At 38.0% G+C, this 24,301-nt stretch overlaps 2 protein-coding genes and 1 long non-coding RNA gene across 10 annotated transcripts in view; 2 read left to right on the top strand and 1 right to left on the bottom strand.

The window, feature by feature from the left end:
• LOC120230305 overlaps positions 1-10,755 on the top strand; it is a 32,433-nt gene extending 21,678 nt beyond the window's left edge. For both annotated transcript variants that reach the window (XR_005527970.1, XR_005527971.1), the window contains exons 3-4: positions 10,230-10,294; positions 10,715-10,755. This is a non-coding gene — a long non-coding RNA (uncharacterized LOC120230305). The remainder of the gene's footprint in view (positions 1-10,229; positions 10,295-10,714) is intronic.
• On the bottom strand, positions 353-12,042 carry CBX3 (chromobox 3). Of its 2 annotated transcripts, none has more exons than XM_039229872.1 (6): positions 11,717-12,042; positions 10,194-10,245; positions 7,287-7,429; positions 4,435-4,597; positions 2,245-2,339; positions 353-1,684 (listed from the first exon to the last, which is right to left on the bottom strand). In XM_039229872.1, exons 2-6 carry the CDS (start codon positions 10,215-10,217, stop codon positions 1,558-1,560), a joined length of 552 nt encoding a protein of 183 aa, XP_039085803.1. In that variant the 5' UTR covers positions 10,218-10,245; positions 11,717-12,042; the 3' UTR covers positions 353-1,557. The 2 variants fall into 2 exon arrangements, with proteins under 2 accessions (XP_039085803.1, XP_039085802.1); XM_039229871.1 differs by lacking the exon at positions 11,717-12,042 and adding an exon at positions 11,443-11,554.
• Positions 12,043-12,530: 488 nt separating this feature from the next.
• Positions 12,531-22,677, top strand: HNRNPA2B1 (heterogeneous nuclear ribonucleoprotein A2/B1). 6 transcript variants are annotated; one of them, XM_039229865.1, is made up of 14 exons: positions 14,721-14,747; positions 15,573-15,608; positions 15,706-15,816; positions 15,990-16,136; positions 16,452-16,662; positions 16,786-16,887; positions 16,969-17,049; positions 17,711-17,773; positions 19,022-19,141; positions 19,392-19,514; positions 20,200-20,282; positions 20,439-21,355; positions 21,653-21,790; positions 22,332-22,675. In XM_039229865.1, exons 1-11 carry the CDS (start codon positions 14,736-14,738, stop codon positions 20,259-20,261), a joined length of 1,068 nt encoding a protein of 355 aa, XP_039085796.1. In that variant the 5' UTR covers positions 14,721-14,735; the 3' UTR covers positions 20,262-20,282; positions 20,439-21,355; positions 21,653-21,790; positions 22,332-22,675. The 6 variants fall into 6 exon arrangements, with proteins under 6 accessions (XP_039085800.1, XP_039085801.1, XP_039085796.1 ...); XM_039229869.1 differs by lacking the exon at positions 14,721-14,747 and adding an exon at positions 12,531-12,748 and having other exon boundaries at positions 20,439-21,790; XM_039229866.1 differs by lacking the exon at positions 20,439-21,355.
• Positions 22,678-24,301: the final 1,624 nt, after the last annotated feature.

Here is a 24,301-nt window from a genome sequence, read left to right as displayed (position 1 = left end):
GTGTTGCAAAATGATTTCTTCTTCTCTGTATGGATTTTAGAAATTAGTAGAAATGTGTCTATCACAACAGGATCAGTCCTATCAGAGTAACTTTTTCAGATAGCAGTTTCAACATCCTAGATTTTAAGTATCAAAATTTCACTTTAATGATGCAGATTCCTCTTAAGCATCACAAGAAACTAATTTTCATTTTTGCAGAAATATACATTCTAGTATGTCTGCAACTCCTAAACTCAAAAGGTCTAAGACATGTGCTCTAATGCTATATTATAAACATGAAGGTGATTCAAAGGTATGTGAATGTTCTACTCCTACTAGAAAGACAATCAGATAAAGAAAAAGTCTAACCACATAAAGGAATATAAAACTATTTATTGACCACTGTTTACCAGTATTTACAATAAAGTAAACAATATACAGTTGGATAACATTCTGACTACAAAGTTATTATTTTTCCTGGTTTCTGCTGAACCAGTAACTCAAATACTGAGAAGATTGAGCCTACATGTAAGGAATAAGTTGGGGTCAAGAAAAAACATGCAGGTCAATAATTTAGATGACAGGTTTGTCCCCGTATCTATTTCAGCAGGTGCTAAATTGCCAACATCTCTAACCATATGATTATGATCAGGTTTCCATGAACAAATCTTCAGACACTCTATGAATCATGTCCTTTTAGTCAATGCAGCACAGGGATTTCAATTTCTTGAAAAGGAATGGTTCACCAGAAAGAACCTTCAAATGTCTATTTAGCTAAGTTTTGCTTACCTAATTAAAACACACCAGGACTTGTCTGGTTTTCTCATTTGGGTGGGGAGGTTGTTGGTAGTGATAACATTTTCCTTTCAGGGATCTTGCAAACAAATTTGCATTTGTGTGACTATAGACATGGGTTCTGATATGGCTGCTTTCAAAGAGTCCAATTTAAATTGCTTACATTATATGTAAATTGTCCAATTACTTACAAAATTTGAAAGGTTAAGGCTTCATGAAAAATTTTAAGTGATTATTTCTTAGGTTGATGAAAATGATGGCATCCCAGAAACATGGGCTTATCCATGGTTTTAAAATGCTGTTATTATTATGGGGAATGTAAAAAAAAAAAAAAAAAAAAAAAAGAGAAAGAAAAAGAAAAAGAAAAAAGAAAACCATTTAAGTATGTATTTTAAGTATATACACAAAAAACCCCCAAATAAACAAAAATCCCAGAATGGTCCTTAGGCATATAGGAGCTAAACACAAATCCTGATTGAGTAACAACTATGAAGATTTCCTCCAACATTTAGAAAACGTGTTCTCTAAAGCAGGGGAATAATATACTATGGTCTCAAATAGTCTTTTCGATGAAGGAAGCAACTACAGAAAGCTTTTATTTGTTCAAAGTAACCAGTGCTATAGATGCAAAAACCCCCAACAACTCCCCCAATACTACTTCAAAACAAACATTATCAAACTTGATTTTCATTAGAATGTTATTTCTTCACACTAATAAATCAAAAAACCAAGACCCAGATTTTATATATATATATAAATATATATAAAAAGCAACACAAACAATTATTGAGCTTCATCTTCTGGACAAGAATGCCAAGTTAGTCTCTCTTCATAAAAAGCAATTACAATCTGAGGACACTTCATATTTGCCTCTTTTGCCAGCACCAAGTCAGCCTCATCTGAATCTTTCCTGTTGTGAGGAAAAAAATGTTCAGTAAAAAGTCTCAACTGTTTTTGTCAAATGAAAATCTTTTACTTAAATCCTAATTCAACCAAAAGGTGTTCAAGTGCTTCTGAAGGATTATGTGGTACTTGTGGCTATGTTCCAAAACAGGCCACAGTTTGCCAATCTTTAATTTTTTTTAACTGTTTTTTATTTATTTCTGAGAGAGAGACACACACACAGTGTGAGCAGGGGAGGGTCAGAGACAGAGGGAGACACAGAATCCGAAGCAGGCTCCAGGCTCTGAGCTGGCTGTCAGCACACAGCCTGCCTGATGCGGGGCTCGAACCCACAAACCGCGAGATCACGACCTGAGCCTAAGTCGGACGCTTAACCAACTGAGCCACCCAGGCGCCCCTGCCAATCTTTGTTTTAAAGCATCATAGCAAAAGAAACTAGAATCATCCTTTCAGTATATATTATTATCTAATGATAAAAACTATAAAACATTTTCTAGTTAAGGCTTCACAAATTTAAAAAAATCTATTCTTACTTTAAAATATAACAGCCATCATCTGCACTCTTACCATTTCATGAGAAACATTAATTCTCCACTGCTGTCTGTGGCACCAATTATTCGTTCAGGATCAAGACCTCTGGCAAAGCCTCTTGGTTTATCAGCCTGATTAAAAAGACATTAATTGACTATATAAATGTTTCACTTACTTTTCATATAGCAAACTAATAATATAACTTTCAATGTGCTTTCATGAATATAGCTTTCAAATAAAAATCTTCCAATAGTGAAAAAGAAATGGCAAGGGTAAGCACCTTTATTTAGTACTAAAACATACTGCGATTTCCCTTAACCTTACAAGAAGCTACAACAAATCTGGATATCTAAAAGTATTCTAAATCTCAAGAAAACAAATACCTTTCTTTATCCTAATACATCAAAAGGCAGAACTGTATGGGCACACAAAAAAATCAATCCCTTTTAGTAACTCATCCATTAATAATCATAAATTCTTTAAAGTTATCACTTTTACGTAGTAGTCTAAATTACCTATATATTTTTAAACCACACACAAAATACAAATAGGAAAATAGTAAAAACTCCAAAACTCACACTAGTGAGCACTGTCATCAATCTGAATTATAGGAAACCTTATAAAATACTTAGCATAAACCAGTGCTTCTAAAAGTGTGGTCTGAGGACCCCTGGAAATTCCTGAGACCATTGGTAGGTGTCTGTTTATCTGCAAGTCCCCTCTTTTCATGTATCTCTGACTTCAGATTGTGTTCGTGTATCTCCAAACATTAAGATAGCAAATCAGATGCAGAAGTAAACTATCTTAAGCCAGACATTGAAAAGATTTGCAAAAATGTAAAATGACTCTTCTCGTTTTACGTTATTTTTCATTAAGTTATGAACATGGAATAGGTTTTGTCATTGTTAACTGAATATACAAGAATTTTAGGAATTTGCTTTAATTTCTAATATAGTTAGTATTGATAGTCCTAACACACATGAACAAAAGTTCTTGGGGATTCTCAATAATATTCTCAAGGGTTCTGAGACCGAAAATGTTTGATGACTCTAACCTTTACTGTGTGGCTTTGGGCAAGTTAACCTCTCTGTGGTTCAGGTTTTCTAGAAAATAGGAATACTCTGTCTCATAGATATTTTGCAGTATACAAAGTGCAAAATAAGTTACACAGAACACTGCTGGGCACACTGTAAGGGCTCAAAGTAGGATAACTATTGTTATTAAACAGTGCTTCTTATCAGTATATGGTTGACTTTCAATTTATGCATATGGATTCTTAACACATTTCCTTTTTGCTTTGGCTGCTAAAAGCATCCAGAACCAAATTTGTTGTCAACCTGTTTCTCATTTGGAAAATGGGGATAATACCTATAATCTTAATAAACCTGTCATGAAGATTTAACAGATTATCTGTGAAGCACTTGGCATCTAGTACAAACTTTTAACTCCAAAGACCTTATCAATGCATCTGTATTTTATGTTTAGTTCCCAAACTTGAATGCTAATTCAGAATCAAGACCTCTTCTCAAATTGATGTTAGGTCAGTAGACACAAGTCAGTATAATCTGTTTAGGAGTTGAGGAGATAAGCAAGTGGTTCCGTGTTTTGCCCAAAGCCACAGAAACATTAAAGAAGCAAAGACTGGATCAAAATACCTATGTAATGAATGAACCAACTATCTCATTTCATTCTCACCCCTCCGCCCCCCCGCCCCCCCACCAAAACCAAAACCATAAAAATTATTTCCATTACCAGTGATTATATACTTCAAAATCAAAGTGTTATTTGGCAATACTTTGACAAAACAAAGATCTCATGAGGAAGTACTTACTTTCTGGTAGTTAACGCTACTAACGGTCCCTAATCAGGATATACTATGAATTGTTTTTACTGCATTGTAAAGGGCTGCAATGATCATCTTTGTGCTCTGTTGTATTTAACACTCCCAGTCCCAGGACACAGGAAATGGTCTTATTAAGGATCAAATCCACAAATCTACTCAAAATAACACTAGCACAGCAATTTATGTGGTATAAACACTTGCTACATGTTTATATATGATGCAGGCTAAATCATGCCTATCCTTTCTGACCTAAATATTAACATTTTAAAAAAGTTTTTCACGGACTTTAAAGCATTTCTATTTTAAATATCTTAAATGTACTTTCAAAATCAAGCTTTCAACCTTTTACAAAGTCAGTCTGGTCGGCAATATTTTATACTTACAGCATCTCTTTTCTTCTTGGATTTGCTATCATCAGATTCACTGTCAGATAAAGATTTTCTTTTTGTACCATCTTTTTCTTTACCAGCTTTTTGAGAATTAAGAAATGCTTCAATTAACTCTGGACAATCTAAATTTTCTTCAGGTTCCCAAGTATTGTCAGCACTGGGTTCGGTTAAAAAAAATACAATTAAATACAATTCATCAGCATCATCCACATCCATTTAGTATTTATCTAAAAAAAAAGTCTGCTGTACTGCAGATGCTTCTTCCCTATCTCCACATTCTTTTGAGAAAATCTACTTATATTTCCTGTGTCTACTTTCTCAGCACCTACTAAGTGGGCAATCTGCTGTATTACTCAAGTTAACTGTACCTGACTCTAGCAGAATAATTAGAGCTAATATTTTTCTAAGTTACACCAGTACCCACTTCAGAATTTCTTTGAAAAGGCTTTAAAAATGTGGATTTCTTATTCCCACCTCAAATTACTTTACCAGATCAATCAGACTATGCCTCAAGTTGGGATCTCCAACACGGTGTTTGAAAACACAATTCTAAGGCATTCTCAAATGTGAGACACAATTTTCAATTTCTGCTGGGTCCTCAAATTGGGGAATGATGAAGAATAGGGGTTGGCAACCCAAAAGTCAAATCCAGCTTTTTTTATGTTGGGCAAACTAAGAATGGTTTTCACATTTTTAATTGGTTAGGAAAAAATTTCAAAATGACAGTTAAACGAAATTCAAACTTTAGGGCCCATAAAGTGTCATTAAAACACAGCCATGCTCATTTGTTCAATGTAGTGTCTACTGCTGCTTTGTACTATATTTGCAGAGTTGTGTAATTGTGAGACCTATGACTCACAACGCCTCAAGTATTTACTATATGATTCTTTAAGGAAGAAAAATGAATACCAATTACCAAATGTGAAAGTTAGATAATACTAGTGATAGCCTTGCTAACTTTTGTTTTTTTGCGTGTGTTTTTCTTTTTGGTAAATACTATCCCCAATGTGGAGGTGGAACTCAAAACTGTGAGATCATGAGTAGTATGCTTTACAAACTGAACCAGCCAGGCACCCCCCCCTAGTCTTGCTAACTAGTCTTGTGTGCTCTGATCCAAAAAGCCTTTACAGAACAAGATAGGATGAAATTATCATTTTGGAGATGTTGGAAAACAAAGGTAATGTTAACTTTTTTTTTTTTAAACATTATTTGTTTTTGAAACAGAGAGAAACAGTGCGAGCAGGGGAGAGGCAGAGAGAGAGGGAGACAGAATGCGAAGCAGGCTCCAGGCTCTGAGCTGTCCAGCACAGAGCCTGATGTGGGCTCAAAGTCACAAACCATGAGATCATGACCTGAGCCAAAGTTGGATGCTTAACCGACTGAGCCACCCAGGTATCCCAAGTAATTGTTAACTTCTGATTGTAACTTGGGTTTTTTGATATGCTGAGACTCTAAAATTGGCAAACCTGAATCTGAAAACAGAGAAGGACAAAAGTTGTAGCAGAGCCTCCATTTAATACAGATATATATAACCCTAACCCTTTCTGTATATACGTATGTAGATATTATAGACTTCTATATTACCTAATTAAATTGTACACATTTAGCAAGTCTCAGTTATACTAATGGCCTTAAGTTTCAGAGAAAGAAGGAAAAAAGGAGTTAAATTTCTTAACATTTTAATGAGCTGGACAGAAACAAACAGTACTTAATGTCTCACAATATTCCAAAACAAACAACAAAAAACCTACCACATGAAGGTAATCAGTTTTTTGGCACACTGGTTAAAATCTAATTTTAAAATAGTTCGGACTTGGGCACTTTGGTAGCTCAGTCATTTAAGCATTCGGCTCTTGATTTTGGCTCAGGTCATGATCTCACGCTTTGTAAGAACAAGCTCCAAGTTGGGCTCGATGGATGGCAGCTCCCTCTCTACACCTCACCCCCACTCTATACACGTTCTCTCAAAAAATAACGTAACAAATAACAGCATAACCTAACATAATGTAAAAAGTTCAGACTTATTTTACTTTGTTCTCCTACCTGCTGGAAATTTTTCTAGTGGCAAATTACAACTTTATGACATATACTTTAAAGGTAAATGGTGGGGCATGTAGTTGGTAATGGATACCTGAAGCCTAATTATTTGACTAGCACACTCCCCCATATCCACCATGTTCAGAAAATTGTTGACTATCTTCACCTATCCATTTTTTATGAGTTACTGGCCATGGAACCTTGCTGGTTTTGTGGTCTTCGGCAGAAGATTCCAAGTAGATTTAGCAGGAGATAAATTTAAGAGTCGAATTTCTGCATGAGTTATTCACACTACAACTAACATTATAAAAATGATTAGTAACAGGGAATATAAAGAACTAAGGAGCTTAAAAAATGCCCCAACTGCTTCTTAGAGATTAGAATACAGTAAACCTAGTTTATGATTCAGGTCCTGGATTATGATAAGCACTTCTGTTCAACACCCACCAGTCCACCTTATATACAGCTTCAATGTTTTAGTGTCCTCTTTATATAAGGAAACTATATCAACTAGATGTTCTAATTGATACACTACCTAACTTCATTAAAATGCATTACAGGGTGAACGGCACTCCTGTAAATGGGACTCTTTAAGGCAATCAACTAGTTTCAAATATGCTTGGTTATTACTGTAGGCTAAAACTTGGCTTGTTTTAAACAGATCTCCAGCAAGGTACCCTGGATTAAAGGTGTCTTTACATTTAAAGAAATCTATGGGGAAACTGATTTTAAAAACTTCAGACCAAAAGCAGATTTTAAATGTCACTTAAATGCAGTTAAACATCTAATAAAAGCACCAGGTTTCTTACTCTGTAAATCCCTTCCACTTCAAGAAATACTCCACCTTCCCATTCACTACACGTCGGTCCAGTACTTTCTCCACCACAAATTCTTCAGGCTCTGCCTCTTCTACTTTTTTACTCTTTCCATTCTGTTTCTTTCCCATTTTTTGCTAAAATAAAACAAAACAGAGATTTAAGAGACATCTCTTCTTTTTAAATTTTTGCGTACACTGTAAAAACTAAATTGTTTATATTATTGTTGCATTCAACACCTAGATTTTTACTTCTATATCCCAGAGGAGACCCTTCTGAAAAGATCAAAGTCAACAAAAGGAATACTTAATTCCATTTTAGTTCAAACCTATCACCCACTCCCTTCACTGAAATAATACAATAAAAACACTGGAAAATACTGTTATCTTTTCCAAATCTAATGTCTCATCTAGTCTACAAGACCAAGTTTACTAGAGTTTGCACTTATTTTAACTGCAATAGGCAACAGACAACTAGAAAGTATTAGAAGATGACACAAAGAAGAGAGTAACTACTATTAACAGGTCTTATTGAGCCACAGTCCCATTAAAACTATAGCCCCCAAACCCTAAAATCCTCTTTATCAAAGCAAACACCGAAGTTAAAAGCCTTGATTATACAGAAAAGAGGTAACCGAAGAATGAAAACATGGTTCAAAATCCTGGTATCAATTACAGACTCAACTAAGGAGATCTTGAAGAAGTTAAAAGGGATGCTAATATTTTCCCATAAATTCTATAGATGATTATTACAGATCATGTGGCACAAAGCTCTAATGTTGTCACATGAAGTTGCCGAAATGCTGGGTCATTTTAATTCTCCAATGTGAAAAAATCCTTTCATTCTTGATTTCTCAAGAGTCCAAACTGGTATCCAACAAAATTTACATAGAGAAATTTTTAGGTTAGTTTTTTTCTTTACATAATGCTACAACAGAAGCCGAGACACCATGCTAAACCCCACACTATTTCCCAAGAACTCAGAGATATTAGTATTGAAAACAAATAAAACAAAAAACTTAAATGGTTAATTAGAAGGCACTGTGGGAAAGAAACCTCAAATGTTATGTTAATTTTAAATTCATTTCAGTGTTGCTATTAAAAAAAAAAAAACCCTTAACTGCTAGTCACTGAAGTCACCCCTTATAGCATACAAGCAGAAAAGTTAACAGCAATACCTCAAGATTGCAAAAGTACACTAAAAATATGCAATTATTCAGAAATGTACACACATATAAGAATTAAAACTCCTCTGGAATTTAAAATAACCCAGCAAACACCTGATTTTGTTGGATACCATCTTCAAGTCAGGACTTAACAACTTTAGGAATGGCAGTGAGAGAAATGAACTGATGTCGACAAAAGTGATCACACAGTGATCCTAAATGATAAAATAGCCATCTTCATGAATACAAGGTTAACAGAATAAAGAGGGTAACAAAAATAAGCACAAAAAGTGAAAACAATAAACACTAATGAAATACAACCTGGCACAAAAAATGAACTATTTACTTCTATGGCACTCATAAGCTAGTTACAAGTTTTCATTTTTCTTTTCAAAAGAAAATTCAACCACTTTCCCATCAAAATTAAAAGCACACCTCATCTCTTGAAATGAAAAATTAGATTAAAATTTTTTTCAAGACTGTCAATTTATGATCCCTTAACAGAAATACAATGCTTAACTATCATTAAGTTACAGACACTGAAGACTATCAAAACTGTGCCAAAGCAACAGAAGCATCTGTGTTTGCCTTCATCCTCCAAGCCTCAGGGATAGTAGGTTCCTTCTCCTTCCAATACTTAAAAGGTCACAGGTAACCATATAGCCAATTCAATTATTTACACTTTGGTTTACTGGTTATGGAACTTGTAAAGGCAGTTCAATCCTCAGGGGACATAGTAGATGGGAATCATTTATGCCACACTTTATGTTTCAATGCTTCCCAAGATATCAGAGTTTAACATGCAACCTAATGGTAAAAATTAAAAATCACCAACTTGCCTTTGTAGTGTGAAACCCAAGGGAAGAATGTACAAACCAAAACCAAATGTTCACCTTATTTACATATTAGCACTCACCGTTAATAGGATTACAATTATTAATGCAATATGTTAGAATTACTGTGAGAACTGTAACTCTGAATTTTGAGATTTTTATGTGAATACTTCAATGTTTAAAAAAAAAACGGTAATATGACCAAACACACATCTTTACACATTCCTAGAATTTTTAATGAAGTGTTGGAATGGATGCAAACTCTGGATTTAAGAAAGTGAAGTGAAAAAATTTAATTGCTCAAAACATCCAGACGTACACTTCTCTCTTTCCTGGACATACGTATGGTTTGGTTCATTTTGTATTTAAAAAAACCACAAGGCAATGAGGTGATTTTAAGGCCTTAATATATTTTAGAATAACCAAGTTTGAAATATGACAATATGACTTAAGTAATTCCAGAGATTGACTTTTGTCCCATCCTAGGTGTATGAGGAACAAGTCCTTTAAACTAATGAACACTGAAAATACCTGCTTTCTCTAGAATACAGTATAGAGTGATTTAGGGACGTTATGCAACAAGCCAGAGCTTTACAGCATTCCCTGTCAATATTATTCCATGTTGCAAAACTTTATTTCAAGATAAAAATACTGTGTAAAATTCATGTTGCTATCCTCCCAAGATTAGGTTTCTTTCAATGGATTAAGACATTATTAAGTCAATTCTATAAGTATCTCAATACAATGATTTCGTTTCTGCCCCTCATTCTCCCGTAACACTGGGGGACATGGGACTAGGAAATACATGTGGATGTAAATATCTCAACCGCAGAGATGCAAAGTTATAATTTTCGGAGAAAAAATTTGAGTTACATCCTTATATTTTAGTTTTCATTAACTTACCAATGTAGTTTTATTGGAGGCCATTTTTTATTGCAGACTTGAAGAGCTATTACTAGAAAAATGCATGACAGTTAAAAAGAAGTTTGCACGACACAGAAAAGGTAGGTAAACACAAGTTTTGTTTGGAATCCCAAACCCCCACTTATGTACCGTATATTTAAAACTTGTACTCAAATCCTGAGACGCAGGTCTGAGCTCCTGCCTAAGTTATTAGTGACCTATGCTTGCAGAGTATATCAGTGTTGTAACCAAGTGGGTTTAGAAAACCTTACTGGGTACCCTGGTATCTGAGACAGTTTTACAAAGGAAAAAATAGTAGGCAGACAGACGTTATTTTTTCCCAATCTAAATGCCATTTGTAACAGTCATATCCAGAATTTTTTAAAAAAAGGTCAAATAACTGGTCTCAAAATTTAACATGAAAACCCTATCACAATTATTAAACTACCCTGAATTTTCCCACGTGACCTTTTAACAGTCCAAAGAGGCGTCTATATAACCCCAACTTCGTTTCTTTTCAGAAACCCTCCCCCTTTCCAATCACTAGTTTCAAATACTGAAGGAAAAAAAACATACTGAGATGCCTCAGTCCCATTTCGTGCCACTTCTGAGACAAGCCACCTCTTCTGTCCGCTCCCCACGAGCCCCACCCTGCTTACCCAGGCCTCAACGCCCGGCCCCCGCCCCCCACCCAGGAGCGCGGGCCTCGTGGTCAGCGCATCCGCGGGGAGAAACAAAGGCCGCGCGCGGCCCGGGGGCTCAAGGGCACTGCACCACCGGGCCCGTGTTCGTCCCCACCCGGCGGCAGCCACGTAACGGAACGCCCGCCGCAGCCTCAGGACGGCGCGGCCGTGCCGATGCGGGAGAACGCACCGCCCTCACGGGAGGCCCAAGTAGCCGACCGAGGCCGCGAAGGGGAGGAGGGCCCCTCATCTTGATCGCGGATGGGGGAGGGGAAAAGGAAATGCGCTTTGTCTAGAAATAAGGCGGCTTTCGCCACGGCTCTCTACCCTCTCGAGGTCTGTCTCGTTTTCCCCTCTCCCCCAACTAACTCCAGGCGGCGGGCCAGCGCCAGGCCAGGCGCGGGGTCTCCGCTCGACTCTCCGCTGCTTCCCGCCAGCTCCTGACTCGGGGTCGGGCGGGGAAGGGCGGGAAGCAAGGAACTGGGGTGCACGGTGAGAATCCCTGGGGCGCAGGTGGTGTCGTGAGCACCACCAACGAGTAGAGAAAGAGAAAGAAAGACACCGACTTCACCGCCTCCGAGCTGCTCCTGGTCCCGGGTCTGCGGCGTCTCCAGCCCTGCGCGCCTCAAGCTCCAGCCACATCCGAGGGGGAGGGGGCTGGGGAGCTGCGCGCCGGGCAGCCGCTGGGGGGTGGGGGTGGGGGTGGCACCGCCCACGCCGGGCGGCCGAGAGGGGCGGGGCGGGCGGGAGCGCGCGCCCGGCGGGGGAGGGGCCGCGCGCCGCGCCCGCTGGGAGCCCGAGCCCGGGACAGGTGGAGGGCGGCGGTGACGCGGCACTTACCGTTCGCGGCGTGGTGCCTGGTGGTCCCCGAAGGGGAGGGAAAGGGAAGCAGGGGCGAGGACAGTGGCTGATCTTCTAGACCGAGGCGTTTCTGTTTTGCAGTAGCAGCGCCTGGCGCCAAAACCGGGCTCCGCCCACTTCCTCGCCCATGGAAGTGGGTGCCTCCAAACGCTAGGGGTGAGGGATTTAAGAAAAACTTGGGCGGGGAGAATCGGCACTAGGAAGGAGCGCCCCTATCAAACCACTCTCTCCAAAGACTTCTCTTGAACCCAAGGGGCCGACTCCCAAAGACATTGGCCAGGGTTGGTGGAGTGTGAAGTGTAACGTGTTGACTAGGAGCCGCTTCGGGTGTTTCCGGAAGGGGCCGAGTCAGTGCTCAGCGCTGGAGGGGAGAGTTGGGGGAGGGAAATCGCTAGGGGGAGGCTACAAAGATTAATCTGGCGGGAGATGAAGGGCGGGGTAGTGAATAAGAGAGGCTTTGCGGCAGGGACCACCTCCCGGGTTGAGGGGGCTGGGCTTTAGGGCTGCGGATTAAGCTCCTCCCGACGGCGTTAATTTCAAACTGCGCGACCGTTTCTCACCTGCCCTGCGCTAAGGCGGGGGCTGGACCCAATTCCATTAGAGAGAGCTACGCAGGACTCGAGCCTTCCGCAATTCACTGAGCCCATTTGCGCAAGTGACGTCAAGCACTGCCACTGGCTGCAAGGAGGGGAGGAGTACGTACCTGGCGTAAGGAGGGCGTAGAGCATTCCCGCCATTGGCGGCGGTTAGGGCGTTTACGCAACGGCCTGACGTAGGGGAAGACGCGTTAGTCGGGGGGAAGGTTCTAGAAAAGCGGCGGCAGCGGCTCTAGCGGCAGTAGCAGCAGCGCCGGCTCCCGTGTGGAGGTGCTCTTAGCGGTGTTGTTTCTCGAGCAGCAGCAGCTCTCACTACAGCGCCAGGACGAGTCCGGTTCGTGTTCGTCCGCGGAGATCTCTCTCATCTCGCTCGGCTGCGGGAAATCGGGCTGAGGCGACTGAGTCCGCGATGGAGGTAACGGGTTTGAAATCAATGAGTTATTGAAAAGGGCATAGCGAGGCCGTTGGCGCCTCGGTGGAAGTCGGCCATCCGCCTCCGTGGGAGAGCGGCGGTGAAACTGGGCCACTTCACAAGCGGTTCGTTTCAGGATATTTTTGAGGAGAGGTCGTTAGCCGAGGCCTGATTGAACAGCACCTTCCCCACCCTCAGCCTGCCGGCGCCATTTCCCTTTGCTGGGGGTGGGGGAGGGGGAACTTCCACATGGCGGACGCAGCCCTGCTTTGGCGAAGAGTGGGGCGCGGAGGCGGAAATTCTTAACTCCCTTTTCAAAGCACGCTGATTTGGGGGCTCCCGTGTCCCCGCGTTTGAGCTTTTCGGCGGGTTTGGGATCCTCCGGAGCGAGGCTGCGGAGCTTCCCCTCCCCCCCCTCCCGGGAACCGGATTTGGCGGCCGCCATTTTCATTCCTTTCCTTCCTCGCAGCGTTTTTCTCTTCAGTGTTTGGATACTGATAGTTTGATTCCTTTATGGGAGAACAGAAGTGGTTAACTGTTCTTCTTTGTGCTCGGGTTGTTCTCATGCCTTTTCGAGGTGGATTCCGAGGGTTTGGGGAGCTTGGATCTTTAAAGTTCTGCGCACCTCGTTAGAGGCTCTTTGCTTTCCCCTCGATGAAATGGCGCCATTGCGCTCAGAAGCCACACGGAAGAGCGGGCGGGTGGGGGAGTCGGTTCCCCGGGGCTGGCTCACACCGGGGTAAGAGGAGGGAAAACGACCTAGGGTGTCGGGCCTAGTTTTAAGGCAAACCATGCGACAAAGAGAACATTTTGTTTTCCGGCCCTCGTTTTTTGGGGTAACGGTTTTTCCGAGGCTGCAGTGACTTAAAAGCTAGTTGAATTGCAGGAAACTTTGGAAATAAAAATGGGAGCCGTCAAGTTAGGACCGACTGTGGGTGGCCGTGGGGACGGAGGTGGGGGGTGGTTTCACGATTCTTTTTCTAAGGATTCCTTGAATTTTAAAATCCCATTAAATTAACATTTTTGCTGGGAAATGTAGTCTTTATTAGGAAAGACTAGAGACTTGTGATAAACCAGAAATAAAGAGGGAAGTGAAATAAAAACTTCAGTACTTGGTTAAAACGTGGCTCAGTCTTAGACTTTTAACGGCTACATAGAAAACTTTTCAGGCTGGGCCACTATGTATTTGAACTTTGTCATTTGCTTTTCTCATTTATGTTTGCTATGATGGTTGATCATTACATTGATAAGCAAAAGGTCTCCAGCGAAGGGGGCCTGGTTGGGTATTTTCTTTGACCTTAAGCACGCTTATAAAATAACTTTGTAATCGATAGAGGACATCGGGTAAGTTTGGAAAAAACTGAGGTAAGTAATGAGTTTTTGCCTTTTGTTAGTCATGTGTAAAACTTATTGTAAATAATGCTTTTATATCTGCGTAACTTATTTGGGTTGTTAAAAAGATGGATTTATGCTAAATTAGACTAAATTAAGGAGAATTACTTTAAATGCCAATGTGTAGATAATCATCTAACTGGTTTTTTGGGTGTTCTAGGAGGCAGTTTGATAATTCGTTGAGCCTGTAAAAATTTTTACAATTCTAAGAACAGAAAAATCTCTAGTTGAATACTTAACCACTATTTTTTGAGCTGTTGGGGAATTTTCATGCTTGGAGGAAGTAAAACTTCCACAGAACTTGAGCTGTATGTAGTACTAGCTGGTAATCGTTGCATGGAAAATTATATTTGACCTTTGATTTGTATTATAAACTCAGCAGTTGTTCCTGGACATTATGAATTATTATGGTTTCTGAATATCTATTTTTTTATTCTAGTTATCTGAATGAAGCATAACGACCTATTTAATTTGAGAGCCAAAGATATGGGCTGTTAATGGAACAAATTTGCTTGGTTTATAGGATAAAAATTTTTAAGCCCAGGTTCTTCCCCCCCCCATGTAAAATTGGAGACACTTGTGCTGTGTAGTGTGCCAGATGGCCATTAAGGTCAATAACTTGACTTTTTTTTTTTTCTTTTCCTGGATTAAGTATAAATTGTGATAATATGAAATTAAGTAGTTAACAGTGGTCATCTAAGCTTTTATGGTTCTTGAAAAGGGAGATTATAGAAACATTTTACTGCATTTATGGTTCAGTAGTGTATTGTGTTGTCCTATAAATACCAAATATAAGCATGCCCCAAAAAAAGTTAAAAACTTTTGAAGCTCTAAACACTGTTGGTCATAAGATATTTCTCCTTTGGTCAGAGGAGAGGCAGATTTTATAAGGATGTGTTGGTAAATACATTGAATGTTTAAGGTTTTTGTTACTCATGGAGAGTTGGTGTGTGGGGAAAGAAGAATTTTTAAAAGTGGTTTTTTTTTAACTGAAGTTCGGAAGAACCACCACCAGAGGGAGCAGTAAAGGGAAAACAAATGTCACAGTTCTAGAGAACTGAATCCTGAAACTGAATTTTGAGTTTTAGGTAAAGAATCAACAGTTTTTGTGTTTTTTTTAAAAGAAACTATTTACAGTGAGTATTTAAAAGGAAATTTATTTGTTCTGGACAATAGGGTTGAATCTAAATTTGGTAACAATTGTTTAAAGTTGCAATGACTTAGGTTTAGGTTTGCTCCTCTTTTCAGAAAGTTTTTTTTCTTTTAAGGTTAAGGCATGTTAAAGTAATTAAATGTCAAGTAAATTTGGATCAAGCATTAATGACTTTGAAACTTGTGTAGTTCAGCTGACGAAATTTTTTTTGGTGTAACACAACTAATATGCAGTTTAACATATGGTTTAAATTTGATGTAAGTTTTTTTTTTCCCCCCCCAGAAAACTTTAGAAACTGTTCCTTTGGAGAGGAAAAAGGTACTCTGCCAGCAGGTCACCTCATATTTAAGAATTTAATTTCCTGCATACAAAGAGGAAATGTAAATAAAAATTGAAATGATGTTTTCCTTTGCAGAGAGAAAAGGAACAGTTCCGTAAACTCTTTATTGGTGGCTTGAGCTTTGAAACCACAGAAGAAAGTTTGAGGAACTACTACGAACAATGGGGAAAACTTACAGACTGTGTGGTACGTTTAGATGCTAGTCTTTCAACTCTTGGGCTACAAGGTTTAACATGTTGAGTACATCATTTTTAAAACCGTGTTTATGAAAATTGCTGGTCATTCAAACTGCTAGTTCATAACGCAGGTAGTGAGAGGAAATGATTAAGCTCTCTCTTATTGTTTTTGTTTTTTTTAAGGTCATGAGAGATCCTGCAAGCAAAAGATCAAGAGGATTTGGTTTTGTAACTTTTTCATCCATGGCTGAGGTTGATGCCGCCATGGCCGCAAGACCCCATTCAATTGATGGGAGAGTGGTTGAGCCAAAACGTGCTGTTGCAAGAGAGGTGAGCAAAACAGAACTTAATAAATAAGATACTCCGGTCTCTCTGTTCTCACCGAAGTGTAGAGGAACTTTTGAAATAACATTAATATGTAACTTAAATTGTTAACTGCTTTCTTAAAGCTGTTGGTCTTCTCTTTTCCCAGATTCATCTGTTTTTGTAAAAAATAAGTTCTTAGTCCTAATCTATTGCTTTATGTGGCATTTTATCATGGGCTAGAAGTTATCTTTAGTACCTAGATGATGTGCTTTAAATCATGTTTTGGGGGGTTTTTTTTTTTTGTTTTTTTTGGTAAGTTTTTTTTTCCCCCCATTCCAGGAATCTGGAAAACCAGGGGCTCATGTAACTGTGAAGAAGCTGTTTGTTGGTGGAATTAAAGAAGATACTGAGGAGCATCATCTTAGAGATTATTTCGAGGAGTATGGAAAGATTGATACAATTGAGATAATCACTGATAGACAGTCTGGAAAGAAAAGAGGCTTTGGATTTGTTACTTTTGATGATCATGATCCTGTGGATAAGATTGTGTGTAAGTGTCTATAAGCTTTAGGTGTATGGCTCTCTTTGTATTAAATTTTGGGTTTAGTTATTAAAAGATAAAATGTGCAAATTGTTAAAGAATGTTGATATGAGTATGAACTTTTTATTCCAGTGCAGAAATATCACACCATCAATGGTCATAATGCAGAAGTAAGAAAGGCTTTGTCTAGACAAGAAATGCAGGAAGTCCAAAGTTCTAGAAGTGGAAGAGGAGGTAACTTCTAACTCATTTATTTATGTATTTTTAAGAATTATTTGATTAGATGCTTGTTACTGACCTGGTGATTTATTGCAGGCAACTTCGGTTTTGGAGATTCTCGTGGTGGTGGTGGAAATTTTGGACCAGGACCAGGAAGTAACTTTAGAGGAGGATCTGGTAAGTTCAAGTTTTAAGTGTTAGAAGGGTGAATGTGCTTGTTTAAAAAAACAAGTTTTAATTAGATTCAGGAAATCCAACTTAAGTTTTTAAAATTCTCTTTAAGGCTTAAGTAGATTGTATTATGGTAGGATATTTTGAATTCGTCAGGTAAGAGATCTCTAGAAACATAATTTTTTATATCCTAATCCAGAACAGTCCATAGCAGAGATCTTTTTTAGGGTGATCAACTTTTTTAAAAAGATAGATAACTGCAACTACTTTAAAAAGTGAGGGACCCCCTGAGTCGGCAGTGAAAGTATTGTGGAGGCTTTTGTGTATAGCTTTAAAAAGTTTTTTCAGTTGGTTTTTTTGATTTTTGGCTTTAGGTTTCAAATTCATTTATTTGAATTACTAATGTGATGAGGTGTCAACAGAAAAACAGTTGCTGCTCCCATCCAAGGTCTCTTAAATTGAGACCTGCCAGATCTGAGCCCCTTGTTTAGACCATTATTCTCCTGAGATCTCAGTACACGTTTTGTATTTTAAGAATAAACTAGTAAGCACCAGTGTTGTGCCACAAGGAGGGTTGGTTCCTAGTTTCATTCAGAGGCAATAAAGAGTAGAGGGAAGCAGGAAGAGAAATCAGATATAGTAATAATACTTTTCCTGTTTCTAACAGATGGATATGGAAGTGGTCGTGGATTTGGGGATGGCTATAATGGGTATGGAGGAGGACCTGGAGGTCAGTTTCTTTCACATTTGGTTTATGTGACTTAAAACCCTATTTACAGTTAAGTATGAACATGAAATTTTAATGTTTTGCGTTTTCTAAAGGGTTTAGGTGATAGTGTTTCAATTATTTGGCTATTCTATAATTTGCATCTTGGTTTACCTCATGGAAAGGATATTTTTGCTTGTAGGTGGTACTACAGGTTGCAAAATTATTATGTGGATTTTAAATCAGAATTTAAAGCTGCTGTCATACTGTATCTTGTTCCTCAAGTACAATAACTGGGTATATGCTATTTTCCTGAAAAACTGCAGACCACTAGATGTAAACATGATCGGTATGTAAAAGGAAGATTATGTAAGAGCAGTTGCGTTGTTTTAATTAGTCCTTTAGCAAGTTTAAGTCCCCTGGGATAATTTGTAAAAAGTTACCAAAAGAACTTCTTAAAATACAGTTTTTTTCTCGGGCCTAGCTAAAGTTGTGAGCCATTGCTACATGACAAGTGATGCATTAGATTGTTTTGTTGGAGTACGGGAATGTTCCCATTTGCTCACAAATAATCCTGTCAAGAATGAGATAGTAAAACTTTAGCTGGTAATAGACCTAATTGCTCTTTTGCCATCCCTTAAGCGTAATAGAGTACTGGAACATCTCAACTGTTTTAATTCTGCTTTGAAGTCCAAATATTAATTGCTATTATGAGAAAGAGGAGTTCTTTTAAATAATTTGAAGTCATTGTAAGTTTGTGAAATTGATGCAAATTTGCTAATTTCTGGTCCTCCCCCCATTTCTACTCAGAAGGATGTAGTGGGCATATTTAAGACACATGACAATTATTAGGAAGCATGTTTGGAACTTAGATTTTGGACCAGTGTGGCTTTTTTTTTTTTAAATCTTGCTTGCCCTGTGCCTATTGTTTGCGCCTGCTCCCACAACCCTTACACAAAATACAAATGTTTGAAAATACCTGTAAGAATTTTTAGTATCTTTAGTGTTAGGGGAGAACAGCTGTAGCATTGCAGTATTGGCCTCTATAAAGGTTTTTACCTTGTTGGTTGTGAGCAGGTGCTCCCTGCCTCTAAATATTTACTAGGCATAGTTATTCTATTCTGCCCTTGAGGCTATTAACAGAAGAGATTTCATAGAAGAAATATCTTGCTTATAAGAGTGTGTTTTGGAAAGTTGGAAATGGGTGTGATAAGACAGTTCAAATGGCATTGAAAGTATTAAGTAATTACTTAAAGGCTTATTTTATAATAGGTGGCAATTTTGGAGGTAGCCCTGGTTATGGAGGAGGAAGAGGAGGATATGGTGGTGGAGGACCTGGATATGGCAACCAGGGTGGGGGCTACGGAGGTGGTTATGACAACTATGGAGGAGGTAATAAATTCACCTGCAACCTTTATGTGGGTATTTGGATTGGAATTATAATGACTTTTAACAAGCAAGATTTTTCATTTCAATGTTGTCAATAGTTGCCTTAAATGTAGAGTTGTAGATAGGTGTTTTGCATTTATTCTGATTGTTTCTATCGGAAATTTAAAGTGTTTAGCATATATTGCTAGTTTAATGTTTGTGTTATTTTGAAAGTCATTATGCAAAGCCTACTTTCCTGATTTTTTTACCACAGGAAATTATGGAAGTGGAAATTACAATGATTTTGGAAATTATAACCAACAACCTTCTAACTATGGTCCAATGAAGAGTGGAAACTTTGGTGGTAGCAGGAACATGGGGGGACCATATGGTGGAGGTAATTTATAAGATTGTTCAAATTATTTTGTGGGATTAAAAGAGTAGTTTATCGTAATGGAAGATACTTTAATTGCTAGTTTGAGTAACATTTCCATTATTAGAGTGTTAACTAAAATGGTGGGTTGGATGTTCACTGGCATAAACTATTGAGGATATAGGGAAGTAGGTTAAACGTTGCAGGTAGGGCTTTTGTCTTTGGCTGATTACTTTGTAAAAAGCCAAATAAAATTGAGCATATTGCAAGTTACATAAAATTTTATGTCTCTTTTTGAAAGTTAAGTCACAAATCTTTATTTCACAGTATTAAGCTCTTCAGAAAGCTTTCAGTAGGACCAAACCAATTAGTTTATGCCTCTTATGCTTGATATGCCTTTTTTTTTTTAATCCCGTACTGACACCAAATGATTGTGGTAGATAGAATTATAATGACTATCTAATTATAATGACTAAGCAGCAGTATGATGTTTTCAACTATAAAGGGCAACATAAAACTACTTGAGTCTGGATAAATTGGGATAAAGTTGGCCAAATAATAGGTTGACTACAAGCAGATAACAGGTTATGAGCTGCTTGTTTCAAGAAGTATATGTCCATAAAATAGAATACAACTGCAGATAGTTATTAGGCAGATCACAGAAAATGGGAGTAAATTTGCTTTCTCTTGCTGTTTTTAACAATTCTAGGAAACTATGGTCCTGGAGGCAGTGGAGGAAGTGGGGGTTATGGAGGGAGAAGCCGATATTGAGCTTCTTCCTATTTGCCATGGGTAAGTAGTTTTTGAGTTTTATCTTATTATTGTCTTGGGAGATCTAGCTGCCAGGAGTAAAAGCTTTTTAGGATCATGTTATCTTTCCTTAAAATCTGGTTAGATGAATAATTTCATAACCTATTTTTTTTTTACTCTTTACTTCTGTTGAAACAGGCTTCACTGTATAAATAGGAGAGGATGAGAGCCCAGAGGTAACAGAACAGCTTCAGGTTATCGAAATAACAATGTTAAGGAAACTCTTATCTCAGTCATGCATAAATATGCAGTGATATGGCAGAAGACACCAGAGCAGATGCAGAGAGCCATTTTGTGAATGGATTGGATTATTTAATAACATTACCTTACTGTGGAGGAAGGATTGTAAAAAAAAATGCCTTTGAGACAGTTTCTTAGCTTTTTAATTGTTGTTTCTTTCTAGTGGTCTTTGTAAGAGTGTAGAAGCATTCCTTCTTTGATAATGTTAAATTTGTAAGTTTCAGGTGACATGTGAAACCTTTTTTAAGATTTTTCTCAAAGTTTTGAAAAGCTATTAGCCAGGATCATGGTGTAATAAGACATAACGTTTTTCCTTTAAAAAAATTTAAGTGCGTGTGTAGAGTTAAGAAGCTGTTGTACATTTATGATTTAATAAAATAATTCTAAAGGAAATTGTGTAATTATAGACTTTTTATTTTAAATAAGTTAAGGAGTGGGTAGTATAATTAAGGTCCATTGCAAAGCTGTTGTTATATTTGTGTAAGATAAATGCTGGTCAGATATAAGTGTGTTGTCTGCAATTCATCAGGATTAAATTATCTAGATAACTTAAGGGATATCTCTGCAAAGAGAAACACCTTTTTAGATCTTTTAGATGCTGCTTCTTCAATGCAAGGAAAGGAAATAACCCCAGCGAGGTACTCTTCAGGGATACAGGTCTAGTACAAGAGAACTCTTGACGGCTACTAAGTTCAGCCAGTCTTAAAAAACTGTGCTGTTTCTACAAAGCTTTAACTACAGTAGTTTATAAGGATGACAACGAAAGCTGAGGGTGTAGAGCAAAATAGTTCTAAGCATCAGTTAAACTTCTTTAGGTAAGATCTTATTTACTTTTCCTTTCTTAATTTTCCTCCCCAAAAGATAAACTAATACTGCTCTTCAATGGTCTTTCAGTATAGTGGTTCTTATGTAGTTTAACATAGCTATAAATTTGAGTTTAACAATTTATAAACTCAAGACAATAATCTTATAAACCCTGTTTTCCAATCTGTCATTTACTTAAATTATTTTGGTTGTTTTTTTCCCCCTTTTTTCCCTTCTTTCCCACCCCCTTCTCCCTCTATGAAGATTCAGGTGCTTAACATATTATTTTTTTCCCTGCTGGAATTTAGCATTGATATGAACCATGGACAAGTATATTCTGCTGCCACAAAGACTGTAAAGTGCTTCATTTCAACAGCTGAGGCGCAAGCCAAGTGATCATTAATAAAGCTTTTCTTGGTTCCTTCAGTGGTGTTGGTAGTAAAATGGTAGGTAAAAGTTAGGCTGCAAGTTCAATAAATCATGAAATTACCCATCATTACACCCATGTGTATTCACATTTCTTGGATCAAGCATTTTGAGTGAACTCTAGTGGTTTTTATTAAAAATAAAGACATTTTTATTCTTCTGTTATATGGTTGTTCCTAGTTTTACGTGCTTATCAGGATCAGGCTCAGGAGAAGGTAGGGTAAAATGGTTGAAACTTTTCAGATGATAGTTTATATTTATGAAGTGTCTACATTATAAATCCTGTATGTATCAAGTACTAAATATTTAGGTTTAAATGTAATTCTTTCCAATCCCCTACCTTATAGGAGAGATGTAGGTTGGCTGCTGAAATTCATTTCTTAAATGTCAAGAGTTTGATTTGCCTGGCTTTATTGCCTTTTCAGGAATGTGATAATCAGGGCTTATTCTACTGTATGCACCAGTGAGTCTTCTTTGATCCTAAGACCACCACTGAAGTTATTTAGGTTCTTTGGACAAACATGATAAACTTCTTCAGATACTTTTTTTTTCCTTTGGCAGGAAGGTGTCTTGCTGCAGGTAACTAATGAAGAAGTGGTCAACCACAGAGTCTTCAAGAAATAAGAAATACTGTACCATCTGAAAGTAGTTCTTGTTGGTGCCTTCATTTAAAAAAAAAAAGCACTTTAAGATTAAAGGGAAATGTTTTCTGATAAAATACAAAGTTCATTTAGCACAGGTTCTTAATACAAAACCATTATAAATTGAGTATTGTTTGTAAAAGAGTTACATCAAATAAGCTAGAGAGAGAAATGTATCATGTTTTAAATTAGGTTTTGTGAGTAGACAGATTAAAATTCTATTTTAAATATAAAGTTTATAAAATAAACACTTTTGTATTCAAATATTTGGTGTAATGTTTACACATAAAATGTGTGAATCTTGTTCTATAAACGTACAGTTGTTTAAAAGCTTGCCATCCCCTAGAGTTTTAAAGCAGTTTCACAAAGTTATGCATATTGCCATTTTTATTTCAGTATTAATAGTTACATAAGAAAAGCGTTGTGGACATTATTGGCTGTCCCTAATAAAATGCCATTCTTTTACACTGTACATTCAGCGTTTGAATACTGCTCTAGTTTTCTCGCTTTAACCTTGTATGTTTAATATTGCTGGTGGCGTTTTTACAAACATTTTAAACTAGAGTGGTCCCAAATAAGTGCAAGGCGCTGAGACAAAAATCTGTCATTCTAGCTTCTCAGATGTCAATTAGCTTTATATGCATTTTAAACTTAGTTTCAGTGGTTGTCTTTTTTAAGGGTTAAACATGGTGGATGGAATTTAACAAGCAGTGCCTTGGATATTTACCGGAAATAACAAAGATAACAGGAAAGGTACCTAGGAAGATTGGTTTAACTTTTTTTTGGTTTTGATAATGAGGTATCCCACAGGTAAGTCAAACTGATGGCCAACAGAAGATGAGCTGTTTTGTTTAAAACCGTAGCTGCGTTCATCGACTAAACTTGTCAGAATACTTCAAAATTAGGCAAATGTTTTTGAAGATTTTAGAAAAGCCCAAGTCTACCAGGAAGTGGAATTTTGAAGGTAAATCAAGTTGGTATGGTAACACAAACTTGAGTACCCAACCCTTAATCCGCTTAAGTAGGGGAAAAAATTGCACCTCAAGCTCAAACTGGCTTACTGCAACTAAGTAGGTGAAGTTGAATAATCAGTGGTCATTTCCCCCATGTTTTGTGTTGATTGAGCGGTTTACTTTTAGAAGAACCTTAAGAATTACGGCAGTTTTTGTGTAAGTTTTCTACCTAAGGGAAATCACAATCTTTCATACATGTTGTATATCATATTCCTAAATCAGGCTTCATTAACCCTTAATCTCCGTATTTTAGAGCGACAACGAACTTTACACAGTATTTGCAGGTCAACTTGGAAACTAGCTGTGACTGTCAGAAGCTCAAGGTTGCAGTTAGGAAAATTTTGATTAGGGCATAACTGACGACTGGCATGTGGATACAAGCTGTTCCCTTTCCCGGTAGTGAGTTCTCCCAAGAGCAACCAAAAGCCTCCAAATAAGATCACTGTTGGGAAGTAATGCTGCCTTGCATTTTAATGGTCATAACGTGGTTTGAAGGGTTTTATTTCTAGGGTTATGAAGAGGCTGACATTGGGAGCCAGATTGAGGGCTGGCTCCCACACTAGAGTGTTTCTCTTGACTGGAAGCTTTTGAAACTGGATTTTACTACTGTGTATAAAGTTTTTATCAACCTAGTCTGGTGTACAAAGGCAGGTTGAGTGATTTTAACATTTGTATTAAGTGGTTAGGGACTGAGTTAATTCAAGGAAGCTTTAAAAGAACCTTATAATGGTACCTTAGTAATGACAATTACTAGTTCATAAGTATGGGTTTCTTGCCAAGTAGTAAACACCTCGCGATATACCAAAAAGCACATACATACACTCTTGCCAACATTTTAGGTATGTCTGTGGTCTTTGGAATGAATGCTTAGATGGTT

The sequence above is a fragment of the Hyaena hyaena genome, unplaced genomic scaffold (genome assembly GCF_003009895.1).
Source record: "Hyaena hyaena isolate Hyena2069 unplaced genomic scaffold, ASM300989v1 scaffold_40, whole genome shotgun sequence".
NCBI lineage: Eukaryota > Metazoa > Chordata > Mammalia > Carnivora > Hyaenidae > Hyaena > Hyaena hyaena.
Note: the sequence above shows the minus strand (reverse complement) of the source record. Positions and strands in the feature narration are given on the sequence as shown.

Coding starts and splice junctions, on each gene's coding strand:
- CBX3 (XM_039229872.1), bottom strand. CDS start 10,217: ATGGCCTCCAATAAAACTACATTG. Junction 2,340..4,434: donor CCAAGAAGAAAAGAGATGCT/GTAAGTATAAAA, acceptor CTTTTTAATCAG/GCTGATAAACCAAGAGGCTT. Junction 1,685..2,244: donor TTAATGTTTCTCATGAAATG/GTAAGAGTGCAG, acceptor TCCTCACAACAG/GAAAGATTCAGATGAGGCTG.
- HNRNPA2B1 (XM_039229868.1), top strand. Junction 16,137..16,451: donor AACGTGCTGTTGCAAGAGAG/GTGAGCAAAACA, acceptor CCCCCATTCCAG/GAATCTGGAAAACCAGGGGC. Junction 19,515..20,199: donor GGGGGGACCATATGGTGGAG/GTAATTTATAAG, acceptor TAACAATTCTAG/GAAACTATGGTCCTGGAGGC.